The following is a 12,921-nucleotide window of genomic DNA, read 5'->3' on the forward strand; positions in this document are numbered from 1 at the left end:
TTTTGCCCAGCCTTTATAAGGGTCATTCCTGGTGGGATTCCTCCTCCTGTTCTCACCCCTCCTTCCTGGGGTTTACCCTAGGAAGGTGGAAAGTCAGAGCCAGGATGGGGAGACTGAGGCACACTGGTCTGCTACGTAAGCTTGAGCAAGTCAACTTCTCTCTCAACTTCACAGGGAAGTTGCAGGGATAAAATGGCAGCAGTGAAGCGAAAAAGAGAAGCACTGTACAGTTGCCAGCTCTTCTCAGAGCCAAGGGGGAAAGACTGGGGAGAAAGAAAGAGAGCAGATGAGCCTGGTCCCCCTTCCTTTTTGGGGGGCCCCACCTCCAGACCCCCACCAGAGGTTGGACCAAGGCGTCAATCATATTTATTGAGGGCTTACTGTGTGCACAGCACTATACCAAGAACTTTGAAGAGTTCAATATAAAAGCTGGTGACACATTCCCTGCCCATAGTGAGCTTACATTCTTGAGGGGGAGACAGACATGAAAATAAATGACAGGATATGGACATAAAGTGCTGTGGGGCTGAGGGTGGGATGAATAAAAGTAGCAAATTCAACTGCTTAAGAGTGACACAAAAGGGAATGGGAGAAGAGGAAATGAGGGTAATCAAGTTGCATCGATCCAGGCCCTTGGATCCAGGTGGCTGAAGGGTCAGACCATTCCAACCCTCCTGCTGGGGCCATGGCCCCCCACCAGTAGAAACATAGCACCACCAGTCCAGAGCGTGACAAATGATCACTGCAAATAATCACTGTATTGTTCTCATCCCAGCAACCCCAGAAGCACCCGGGCATAATCCCGCCCCCTCTTTGATGCAGAGGATGCCTGCCTCCAGCGCCCAACTCCAGCACAGAAAAGTCCCATTGATCTGCACCCCCTGCCGAGGTCTAGGATAGCAAGGTGGGGGCAGGGTGGGCAGCAGATTGAGGCATGCCTTTCAGGCCACCTCCCCTAGGCACAAGGGCTGAACTGCTGTCCCTGATTTCAATGGATGAGGGCAATGCTTGGTGGATGATGGAAGAGATGGCAAGAGGGCTGAGGTCAGGTCCCCTGGGGAAAAACAAAAGTGGGATTAATGGTGGGGGGGGGGGAATTGAGGGAAGAGAGACAAGTATTGCAGTCAATGGAAGAGGACTGGCCTTAGTGGGGAACAGGGATGCAATTGGGAAGCCCGGTCTCATTATTAGTGGGGTGAGTGGGGAAACAGTCCAGGAAAGAACTGGGAGTGAGAATTCAGGTGCTTGAGCTTGGTGTGGCTGAAGAGGGTACCAGCTAAAGAAGCTATAGAGCATGGGTGGCAGGAGTGGGGAGGGGAGGTCATGTTTTCATTATGGCTGCCTGCCGGCACTGCCAAATCCTGTCTCTCTCTCTCTCTCTCTCTCTCTCTCTCACACACACACAAAGCATGATGCTTCTGGGGAGGGGACACATGGGCTTGTGCTTAGAGCCAAGCTAAAGCTTGGGGTGCTTCACTTCAAACCAGGCCCTTGCCCTTTGACATACTGGGCTGCTGCTTACAGAAAAAAATTATTTTTCCAAATTAAAATAATAAAATCCATCCCCACACACTCCTCCTTCCCACCAGGGGAAAAAATGGATGATTATTATGTTCGTTTTAGTCCTAATCTCTGCTGTCTCTGGGTGCCCAGAGACCAGCCAGCTCAGATGGGGACAACTAAGAGGCAGTGGGGAGCTATTACATTCCTTGACGTAATATTTAACATGTGGGTGTGAACATATACACACACACTCACACACACACACACACTCAGCTAAGAGGCCAAGAGAGCCAATCAGTGGCAGCCGCTGGTCAAATTTCCCACTGTCACACAGGGTTCTGCTGAGGCTGGAACCTTATCTCTCTCCTCCCAGAAGTCCTCCTGCCCTCTCTAGCCAACTGTCCTATGCAGGAAGCTTCTCAAAGGGGTGGGGGACTCAGATAGCACCATATGCAAAAGGGGGGGAGGAAGGAGAGGAAGCAGGGGAGCCTAGATGAGACTGTGGATCTCTGCCCTCCCCCCACTGTTTCTTGCACTGCCTTGCCAGCTGGCCCAACCTGAACACAGCAAAGAAAATCCCCTCTGGGAGGAGCAGGGAAAGAGCCACAGATACATTAAGGACCTGGAGGTCGGGAAGAAGGGAGGGGAGCCAAACAGTATCCCCCTCCTCCACCCTGGAGGATACTGGCTTGGGACCCTCTCCCTGCCTGCCAACACCACCCTGTCCTGTGGCCACCAGGCTCCCGGCAGGCAGCTGACTAGGGCAAATAGCACTGTCATGAGGCGGGGAAGCTGGGGAGCAGAGGAGAAGGGGGCCCATCTCCCTTCTAGGTCTTTGGCCTTGTAAGTCCTAAAGCAAAACCCCAAATCAAAGCAAGTTTGAAGCGGGACAGGCAGATTGAGAGCTAAAGAAAAGAAAAACATTTAAAATCCCAAACTCCACCCCTCTGTCCATGCCAGTGCCACAGAGGGGCTCCCCCAAGACCGAGAGGGACTCCATCAGCTCATCTGTTGCAGGTAGGCCGACAACAGCAGCTCGGGCGGAAGGAAATTGCTATGTTTGTTGCTCACTTTCATCTGGCGTTTCCCCTCAAAGTTTGAGCCTGCGGATGACGAAACAAGACACAGAATTAAAAGAGCTTGAAACTGGGAGGGAGAGAAGGAGAGTATGAGCACTAGCTCTGCTGAAAGTATGGTAAGTGGGGCACTCTCTCTAGGTGCACATGCCTTGGGGATGGGGGTGGTACTGTCCTAGTATTGTTGTGAGGGAAAAGAAGAGCCTGCAAGCCCTCCACTGCCAACTCCCCCACCTTCCCCTCAAGTTATAACAAGGAAAGGGAGATGGTGAAGGGACATTGCATCACAAGACCCAACCCTGGGTGGGGAAATGAATCAGCTAATTGGCCTGGGCCAGCACCTCTGTCTGTCATCTGCCTCCCCCATTGCCCCCTGCTTCCCTAACCAGGCAAAGGGAGATGGAGGAGGAGGAGGAGGAGGAGGAGGAGGAGGTTACCCCAGAATTGGCCAACCGGTTCCCCACCTCCCACCCCCTCAGACACTCACACTTTTGTGGATCAAGATCGTCAAAGGCTCCTTTGGGGGAGGTGGGAGGACAGAGAGAGAGAGAGGAGAGAGGGGGAGAGCAAAAAGAGAGAGGAGAAAGGAGTGAGGAGTGAAAAGAGAGAGTAAAGAGGCATCCACATGGACAAGGGAGATAGCTGGGGGACTTCAAAAAGTCATCAACATCCAGCACGGCATGCCTCCAGCCCATCTCCATGCTGGAGCCAAGGTCTCCTTGGCAGCCAATTCCTTGGTTACCTGGGAGCCAAGCCAGGAGGCAGGAGCAGGGCAAACCTGGCCTGGATGAAGTACCCAACTCCCTGCCCCACACCCTTGCCAGAGGCTAAGTGCCTCAGCCTGGACCTCCCCTGGCCATTAGAGTACCTGGGCTCATTTTAATGAGCGGTGATTAATGAGCTGGAGGAAGGGAAGACATAATTGCTCCCAGCAGGCTACAGCCCACACACTTTATAGGGGTGGGGGTGGTGTCATTGAGCCCTGGAGACAGGGCTTTGGGGGGGGGGGGGGAGAGGCGGCAAAAAGACCTTTGAGATGCCTGCTGTTCCCAGAAGACTGCTTAGTGCAGTGTTCTACATGCAGTAAGCATTTGCCACCAATGAGTGACTTCCCCAGGGCACAGGATCTAGACTCTTTAGGGTCTCCCTCCTCCAAGACAACCTCGAGGAGAGCTGGGGTCACATTCTGGACTGTGAAGCCACATGGGGCTGTGACTGATCCGATCATCTTCTATCTAGCCCACCGCTGAGTACAGTGCTTGGTACCTAGGTAACGCTTTGGAGTCAGAGGTCATGAGTTCGAATCCCGGCTTTGCCACTTGTCAGCTGTGTGACTGTGGGCAAGTCACTTAACTTCTCTGTGCCTCAGTTGCCTCATCTGTAAAATGGGGATTAAGACTGTGAGCCCCACGTGGGACAACCTGATTCCTCTGTGTCTACCCCAGCGCGTAGAACAGTGCTGGGCACATAGTAAGCGCTTAACAAATACCAACATTATTATTATTATTATTATTAAGTACCACAATTATTTCGGAAGCAGCATGGCCTAGTGGAAGGAACATGGGCCTGGGAGTCAGAGTCCCCAGGTTCTAATCCTGGCTCCGCCACTATTTTTTATGACATTTGCTAAGCGCTTACTATGTCTCAAACACCGCTCTAAGCGCTGGGGTAGGTACAAGTTAATTAGGTCAGACACAGTCCCTGTCCCACATGGGGCTCATAATCTAAATGGAGAATAGGTATGTAATCCCCATTTTACATTTGAAGAAACTGAAGCACAGAGAAGTTAAGTGATTTGCCCCAGCAAGCAATTGGCAGAGCTGGGATTGGGACTCCAGGTCCTCTGATTCCCAGGCCCATGCTTTTTCCACTAGGCCAAGCTGCTTCCCAAATAACTGTGGTACTTAAGGGCTTCCTATATAATAATAATAATGTTGGTATTTGTTAAGTGCTTACTATGGGCAGATCACTGTTCTAAGAGCTGGGGGAGATACAGGGTAATCAGGTTATCCCACCCACATGAGGCTTACAGTTAATCCCCATTTTACAGATGAGGTAACTGAGGCACAGAGAAGTTAAGTGACTTGCCCAGTCACACAGCTGACAAGTGACAGAGTCTGGATTCGAACCCATGACCTCTGACTCCCAAGCCCTGTTTTTTTCCACTGAGCCACGCTGTTTCTCTATATGCTCAGCACTGTACTAAGAGCTGGGGCAGATAGAAGATAATGCCGCCGTGTGACCTTGGGCGAGTCACTTAACTTCTCTGGGCCTCAGTTACCTCATCTGTAAAATCCTCCTTCCTCCGACTTAGACTGGGAGCCCCATGTGGGACAAGGACTGTGTCCAACCTGCTTATTCTGTATCTACCCCAGCACTTAATACAGTGCCTGGCACATAGTAAGCGCTTAACAAGAACCATTAAAAAAAATTATTATTTTAAAGCAAAGACCCCCCAAGATTCTGCGGATCGGGCTGCTGGGACGCCATAGGCTCAAGCAAATGACGTGGAGAAGGAAAAGAAGGAGGAAGAAGGCAGAAGAGGGTGCCAAGAAGGCCAGGTGGCTGCCACCTCGCCCGGCTTGGGCCGCGCCAAGTGCACCCAGAGGTATCCCTGCTAGGGGCCCACCATATATATGTGACAATTCCCAGGTCAGACAGTTTAGAGGAGTCATGGGAAGGTAAGAGGGAGCCTGGCTGGGCAAGAGGTGGAGGTAGAAGGGAGAGCAAATCAAGGAATCACTCACTGGCTGAGACCAGGTCCATGTATTGGCAGAGGGCATGGAGCAGGAGTCGTTCAAAGCTGCAAAAGGCCAACGCAGGCAGTGTTAAGAGGGTGGGGGCCCGCTCTCCTTAAACCAGTCACTAGCGGGGCAAGAGCAGGAGGGAAGGGGATGGGTAAGGAAGAAGTCCCATCTCCAACTGCTCTTCAGTCTGGGGCTCTATTGTGGGCAGGGAGGAGGGGGGGCCCAAGAGTGGCCGCGAACCCAGTAACGAAACCAGATACCACCGCACGTCGACTCGCCTTTCCTCCTCCCAAATGGCCCCGCAGCAGAGTGGAGGTGGCAATAGGAGGGGAAGCGCACCTGTTGTCCATCATTGCAGTGTAGACGGAGCAGGGCGTGATGGAGAAGAAGGTCAGTAGCTCTTCTTCCAAACCTTCCAGAAGCTCCTGGAAGGAGAATAGGCCTTTAGGGCTGGGGAAGTGAAAAGGCAGTCGGAGGGCAAAGGGAAAGAGAGTCCAGCCTGGGGGACCTTTGCATGGAGGGTGAGAGAACACCTGCCCATCTCCTCCCCAAGGCTTGGAGAAAAAAAGCAAACACCTCTGTTCTACTCACACACAGCCTGCCAGGGATAAAGTCCCAGAGCAGAGCACTGCGGGGAAGAGGGAGACACACACACGTGCTCTCGCTCTCTCACTACAGGGGTGGACAGAGGGGAGGAGGAAACACAGTCCTCAACCTCAGAAGCCTGACCACTTATGCTCTAGCCTGCCTTAGAGACATTCAGTCTGAATGAGCTTCTTGACCGAAGAGGGGCAAGCAGGGACCAGGGGCTCCCAGCTGGGGCCCTCAATCTCCACTGATCAGCCTGCCGGGGGAGGAGAGGGGAGAGAGGCGATGGGGAATCCAGTCCTGGAGGGAGTTGCATTTACAACTGTGGAAGCCCTGACTTCCCCACCAGCTCTGAACCAGATGTCATGCCTACTCCCCAACCTCAGGGGAAGCGAGAGGGCCAGGGCTAGCTGCTGGGAGTGCAGGGAGGGCAAGGGAGAAAAGAAGCAACCACAGACTTTGGGTTGCTGAAGCCTGGGCAGAGTATTTAAAGACAAACAAGCTAGAAAGTCTCTACTGTCCAAAGCTGGGGAAAGAAAAAAAGAAAGAAAGAAAAATTACAAACAGCCTTGAGGCCAATATCTGATTCTCCTGCTTGAGAAAGAGGTGTTAAGTGGCGATGCTTTGCGTTCACCTGCTCCTTCCGGCCTTTCTAGTTAATGAGCAGGACAGCTCAGACCCCAGCTACTGCTTGGGGCCAAGAGCACCACAGGGGCCCCGGTTTCTCCATCCCCAGGGCTATAACTGGCACTTGAAGGAGATTGGTTCCCACTGGTCACCCTGACCCAGGAAATGAGCAACAGGATAAGCAGGGCTCCATTATATCCCCACGGGAGGATAAGCTTGGAGTAGGTGAATGCGTTCAGGCAAAACAGGCGAGCAGCAGGCCGCCAGCTCCTGAGCTCGTGATCACTTCTGTAGCCTAGAAGCTCCTTGTGGACAACTACAACTCGACTGTACTGTACTCTTCCAAAAGCTTAGTTCAGTGTTTTGCACGTGGTAGGCGATTGATAAGTGTCATCGATTGACTGACCAATCAAAGACTGACCACTTTGCTCCCTGACCCAGGCCTAGAGAGTAGCTCTGCCCAGCCCCTGCCATCCCCTGATCCCCGCCCACAAAGAGGCAGCTCTACTCCCAGTTCTCCCATGGTGGCCCTACCCACCCTGAGGCAGTTGGCTCCACCAACCTTGGCTCCCACTTGCCCCACTGCAAGGTGGGGGCTAAGGATCCTGCCTCTATTTGTCTCCCGGGGCTGCTAAGAGGACAAGTGAGGCAATCCCTCTGGCCAGGGTGCCGAGTCTCCCTGGGCCACTCACCCTGGGAATCCGGTTCCGCTTCAGGGTGGTCCGCAGTCGCCGGCTGATTCTCTGGAAACATTCCTGGGGCGTGTAAGCAGGGTCTTCTGAAAGGCCAAGGCAGAGCAGTGGGTAGTAGTCATCGATCAATCAAGCAACAGTATTTAGGAAGTGTTCATTTACTCTGTGCGAGGCACTGTGCCAAGTGCTTGGGAGAGTGGAGTTAGTAGATGTGATCCCTGCCCTAATAATAACAATGGTAATTGTTAAGCACTTATTTTGTGTCAAGCACTGTTCTAAGCCGCTGGGGTAGATACAAGCTAATCAGGTTAGACACAGTCCCTGACCCACATGGGGCTCCCAGTCTTAATCCCCATTTTCCAGATGAGGTAACTGAGGCCCAGAGAAGTGAAGTGACTTGCCCAAGGTCACACAGCAGACGAGTGGTGGAGCCGGGATTAGAACCCAGGTCCTTCTGACTCCCAAGTCTATGCTCTACCAACTGGTCCATGTTGCTTAGACAGTGAGCCTCATCTGGGGCAGAGACTGTGTCAGATCTGATTATCTGGTACCTGTGCCTACCCCTTAAGCACTATGATACCCCAGCACCACAGCACTTACATACATACCCTGATACTCTCTCCTCTCTGTAATCTATTTAAAAATCTATCTCCTTTTGTAAACTAGAAGATCTTTGTGGGCAGGGATTGTGTTTACCAACTCTCCCAAGGTTTAGTACAGTGATCTGCCCTCAGTAGACACCCAATAAATCCCATCAATGTTTGACTGATTGACATTGCCAATGCATAGCACAAATACCTTTATTAAAAAAACCATTATTCAGGTGGGGAGGACTGAGGTCTGGCAGATTTGAGGAGGGCAGGGGGTTCCAGGTCCTGGGGACATGGTGAGCCAAGGTTCAGAGGCAGGACAGGAGAGAGTGGGTACAGTGAGGAAGTGCACTTCAGAGGAGCTAAGGGCGTGAGCAGGGGAGTAGGGGATGAGGAGGGCCAATCAGAAAAGGGGAGAAGGCTGGTGGAGAAAGCCTTGAGTCTAATGGTTAGGAGTCTTTGCTTGATGTGGAGGGAGATGGGAAATCAATCAACCGAGTGTATTTATTGAGTGCTTACTGTGTGCAGAGCACCGTATTAAGCGTTCAGGAGAGTACAATATTACAGAGTTGGTAGACACACTCCCTGTCCACAACGAGCTTTCAGTCTAGAGGGGAAACCAGTGTAGGGCTTTGAAGAGAGGGGAGACATATGATGAGTATCACTTCAGGAAGACAATCCTGGCAGTAGTGAGGAGTATGAACTGAGGCAGGGAGAGAGATTAGAGGTAACCAAGTGCTTAGCACAAGTGCTCTGCACCCAGTAAACACTCAAGAAATACCACCAATGGATAGGTAGACAGACCACCGAGGAGGCCAAAATTTTTTTTATGGTATTTGTTAAGCGCTTATTATGTGCCAGGCACTGTTCTAAGCGGTGGGGCAGATACAAGATAATCAGGTTGGATACAGTCCATGATGTCCCATATGGAGCTCACAGTCTTAATCCCCATTTTACAGATGAGGTAACTGAGGCACAGAAGTGAAGTCACTTGCCCAATGTCACATAGCAGGCAAGTGGCAGAGCCGGCATTAGAACCCAGATCCTTCTAACTCCTAGGCTGGTGCTCTGTCCCCTAGGCCATATTTCTTAATTGGGATATGATGAGTACTTGAACGAGGCAATATGGGCAGAGAGGAGGGGGCAGATCTACTAGATGTTTCTGAGGGAAAAGCAGCAGGTTTTAAGAATAAATTGGAGGTGGAGCAGAAGGACAACGAAGAGTTGAAGATCCCACTGATACTACTGAAGCAGGCTTAAAGGAGGGTGGCGTCAACAGAGATGGGGAAGTTGTGAGGGTTGAGGATGAAAGATGGGAAGTTCTGTGGATCCCAAGCCCTCTCCTCCTGAGACTTTTCCACTTCCCTTTCTTTCTTCTCAACTCTGGACCCAGTTCCCCACTGCCCCTACATCCAGATACCTTTTCTCCTGTCCTCTGCCTTGGCTGCAGCCTTCTTCCTGCATTTCTTCTTGGCTTCCTCCTCCAGATACAAGAGGACCCTTTCCTGTTCCTCCCCGGAGCGGTTCATGAAGTCATTCCAGATCTGGGAAGAGTGGGGAGAGACCAGGGCCATCCAGACCTCATGGCAGCCCTGATGGACTCCTTCCTTCTCCTTTCCCCCCCGGCCCCTTCCCTTCTGAAACCTGGAACATCCTTCCCACCCCCCAGCATACAAACACACACACACATACCTGACCACTGTAACTTTTCCCCTTAGATGGAAGGAGAGGGTCCTGCTGACCCCGTTCTCTGCGTCTCCACCCCTCCCCACTCTGTGGTGTCACCCAGCAGAACCAGGGTATTTAGCAAGAGGCGTGTGTTTTCAGAAATGATCACAACGGGTCATATACGGTAATTCAGATGTTGACTAGTCTGCTGGGAAGGGAAGGATCTTCCCCCCCACCCCTTGCCCTAGAACAGGTGACCCTTACTTCACCCACACCATGAGGCCAGGCGATCAGAGCTGAGGCCCAGAGCCGAACAGATTCCTGAACTGGAGGAGGGGAGCTGTGGGCCATAGGCTTGGCAGCCCTGAAGAGCAGTGGGAGGTGGGGGCTGGTGGCCTGTCTCCCATCCACCTGACTCTGGCCCCCCTCCAGGCTGCACCCCTCCCCTCCCCCAGCTCTGAGAGACATTAATTATTATTATTATTATGGCATTTGTTAAGCACTTGCTATATGCCAGGCACTGTAGTAAGTGCTGGGGTGGATACAAATCGGGTTGGACACAGTCCCCAGTCCCACATGGGGCTCACAGTCTCAATGCCCATTTTCCAGATGAGATAACTGAGGCCCAGAGAAGGGAAGTGACTTGCCCAAAGTCACCCAGCAGACAAGTGGCAGAGCCAGGATTAGGACCCATGTCCTTCTGACTCCCAGGCCCTTGCTCTATCCACTACGCCATGCCAGCCTCACTCTTCTGTCCCCACCACGCCTTCTCAGTTTACCCCAGCCCCCTCTGCCAGTCCCCTTGGCTTGTTTTTTAATGTTCCCCTGCCATTTTCTCCAGTCTGGGCATTTGGTGCTGGCGACCCCCTCTTGGGCTGCATCAGGTCACACGACCTCCTACCTCAATGTAGGTCTCATTGCTGCAGGCCTCGGCAAAGATGCTGGGGGCTGCAGGCGAGGCTGGCTCTCCATCGTGGGGAGAACACTCGTCCTGCTCCAGGAGAGTCAGCAGGTAGCGGGCTGTGGGAGGCAAGGGCACTCCTTGGAGCCAGGGGCCACCTGTGCTGCCCCTCCCTACCCCCAGCCCCGCCGACCGCCACAGCCACCTCTAGGCCATCATGAGGGGCCGAGTCGGAAGGGCAGAAGGATTGAGCTGCAAGACTGGCACACGGCCATTCTTTCTGCCAATCTGCCTTATCCACCCCACCCCCCCAATCCCTCCCTCCTGTGTGTGATGCCAGGCCCAACTGAGGACAAGCCAAGCCCACCCCTCTCCCAGCCCAGCAGAATCTGGGTAGTCCTGGATGGTACCGTTTGTGGTGGCCAAGAGAGCACTAGAGAAAGCTGTTCTCATTGTGTGTCCCCCTTGGGTTCCCCCTCTCCCAAAGGGGAGGGGACAGGCCTTACTGTTCTCCAGCCGCTGGAGGCTCTTGCGCCCCTTGGCTTTGGGGATGAGGTCTGAGTTGCGGATGGCCTGATTGATGAAGTATTGTTTCCGTTTGGCTGGACAGATTCTTTTGGCCGGGGTTCTCTGGAGTTGGGGGAGGCAGTCCTCGATCTGCCTGCTGGCCAAAGGGAAACCGATCAGGGTCCGGCTCACCAGGACCCCTAGTACAGAGCCCTGGTCAGATCACTCGCTGCACGTACGGCTGGGGGCTCAGGCACTCAGGGGTCAAACTGAAGAAGTAAAGAGCCCAGACCCTGCCCTTAAGGAGCTCACTGACGAATGGTGAAGCAAGTGTTGTTCCCTTTGCTCTTCCCCTCTCCCAGCCCCACAGCAATTATGCACCTATCTGTCATTTATTTATTCGCATTGATGTCTGTCTCCCCCCTCTAGACTGTAAGCTCCTTGTGGGCAGGGAATGTGTCTGTTTATTGTTGTACTGTAGTTTCCCAAGTGCTTAGGACAGTGCTCACAGTAAGCACTCAATAAATACGATTGAATGGATGAATGAATGGCCAATATGTAGTTAAAAAATGATGACAGAAGATGTAAATAGTAACACAGGTGGATGGATAGATTAATGAATAAACAAACAAACAGGTGGGGAGGGGATGGCTGAAGGGATGGTGGAGAGGAGGGTTGCGGGGGAGGAGAGAGAAAGGCAGGAGATTCACCCAGGAAGGTCTCCTGGAGGAGGTGGTCTTGGAAGGGAGGAGCTGTTGGAGGAGGGCATTCCAGGTGTGGGGGGAAGAGACGGGAGCAATGGGTTGGAGACCAGTTTCTTGCTAATGGGGGATAAGGAGGGGGTGGGCTGGGGAGGAGCAAAGAGTGAGAGCTGAGGACTAGTGGGAGGATGAGAGGGGAGTGGGAATCGGAAGCAGCCATTGGAGAACCTTGAGGTCAGTTTTCTGCCCGAGGCAACAGGGGCAGCTTCAGGTTTGGGGGTGACCCTCTTTTCCCCCTTTCCCTCTGCTCCTCCACCTCTCCCTTCCCCTCCCCACAGCACTGTACTCGTCCGCTCAACTGTATATATTTCCATTACCCTATTTATTTTGTTAATGAATTGTACATCGCCTTGATTCTATTTAGTTGCCATTGTTTTTACGAGATGTCCTTCCCCTCGACTCTATTTATTGCCATTGTTCTTGTCTGTCCATCTCCCCCGATTAGACTGTAAGCCCGTCAAACGGCAGGGACTGTCTCTATCTGTTGCCGACCTGTTCATCCCAAGCGCTTAGTACAGTGCTCTGCACATAGTAAGCGCTCAATAAATACTATTGAATGAGATTTGGTCTGAGAGGACAGGAGGGCTCTAGCCGGAGACCACAGGGAGGCAGGATGCTGCAGAGCAGGATAAGAATGTAGAGAGGGGAGAGAGCAAGAGGATGAGCACAGCTCCGTTCTTAGCATCTGGCCTATGACTGTCTCCACTTTCCATGGATCAAATATGCCCCACCATCCCCAGAGATGTTCTTTACAGGTCTTCAAAGCTAAATCCTTCCACTTTGAGGATTAAATTGACTTAATTATCAAAATGCATTAGACACAAGTATGGGTCAAGTCCTCCAGCCAGCAAACACGCAAATGCACGGAAATCAGAGTCTGGGCTGGTGCTTCTCAGCAGGCATGGGGGAGGAGGGGAGGAGGGGAAGCGGGAAGGGGGAGTACTTAACGCCACCTGGTTGGGAGCTTGGTGAATCTGTGTGCATAAAACAGGAAGGGGCCCCCTCCACCAGCCTGCAGGCTGCACATGCACAAACATGAGACTCTGGAGAGGTTGGTGCCAGAAGTGGGAGAAATAAGAAATTCCAGGAAAAGTGGGGATTGTGCGCTGGGGCAGGGGTGAGATCCCATTCCACAAGACCTATTGCTTCCTTCCCTTGTGTGCCACTACCCCCGCCTCCCCCCACCACAACCCGCCCAATTGTCTTTGTAATGAAGCCCTAGAATTGACACCAATGGAGGAGTTTCCAGCCCTGGAGGGGC

The 12,921-nt window shown here is 52.6% G+C and overlaps 1 protein-coding gene across 4 annotated transcripts in view; it reads right to left on the minus strand.

Annotated features, from left to right (window-relative positions):
- Nucleotides 1-739: 739 nt before the first annotated feature.
- R3HDM4 (R3H domain containing 4) overlaps nt 740-12,921 on the minus strand; it is a 30,549-nt gene continuing 18,367 nt past the window's right edge. The window contains exons 2-9 of one of the 4 annotated variants that reach the window (XM_029052031.2): nt 10,899-11,056; nt 10,393-10,511; nt 9,244-9,367; nt 7,234-7,316; nt 5,666-5,751; nt 5,327-5,382; nt 3,067-3,096; nt 740-2,606 (exon numbers count right to left, since the gene is read on the minus strand). In XM_029052031.2, the coding sequence (XP_028907864.1) occupies nt 2,503-2,606; nt 3,067-3,096; nt 5,327-5,382; nt 5,666-5,751; nt 7,234-7,316; nt 9,244-9,367; nt 10,393-10,511; nt 10,899-11,056 (760 nt within the window). In that variant the 3' untranslated portion in view covers nt 740-2,502. Of the gene's footprint in view, nt 2,607-3,066; nt 3,097-5,326; nt 5,383-5,665; nt 5,752-7,233; nt 7,320-9,243; nt 9,368-10,392; nt 10,512-10,898; nt 11,057-12,921 lie in introns of all 4 variants that reach the window. The other 3 variants (XM_029052029.2, XM_029052030.2, XM_029052032.2) reach the window with 3 other exon arrangements.

Source organism: Ornithorhynchus anatinus, chromosome X1 (assembly GCF_004115215.2).
Source record: "Ornithorhynchus anatinus isolate Pmale09 chromosome X1, mOrnAna1.pri.v4, whole genome shotgun sequence".
NCBI classification, from domain to species: domain Eukaryota; kingdom Metazoa; phylum Chordata; class Mammalia; order Monotremata; family Ornithorhynchidae; genus Ornithorhynchus; species Ornithorhynchus anatinus.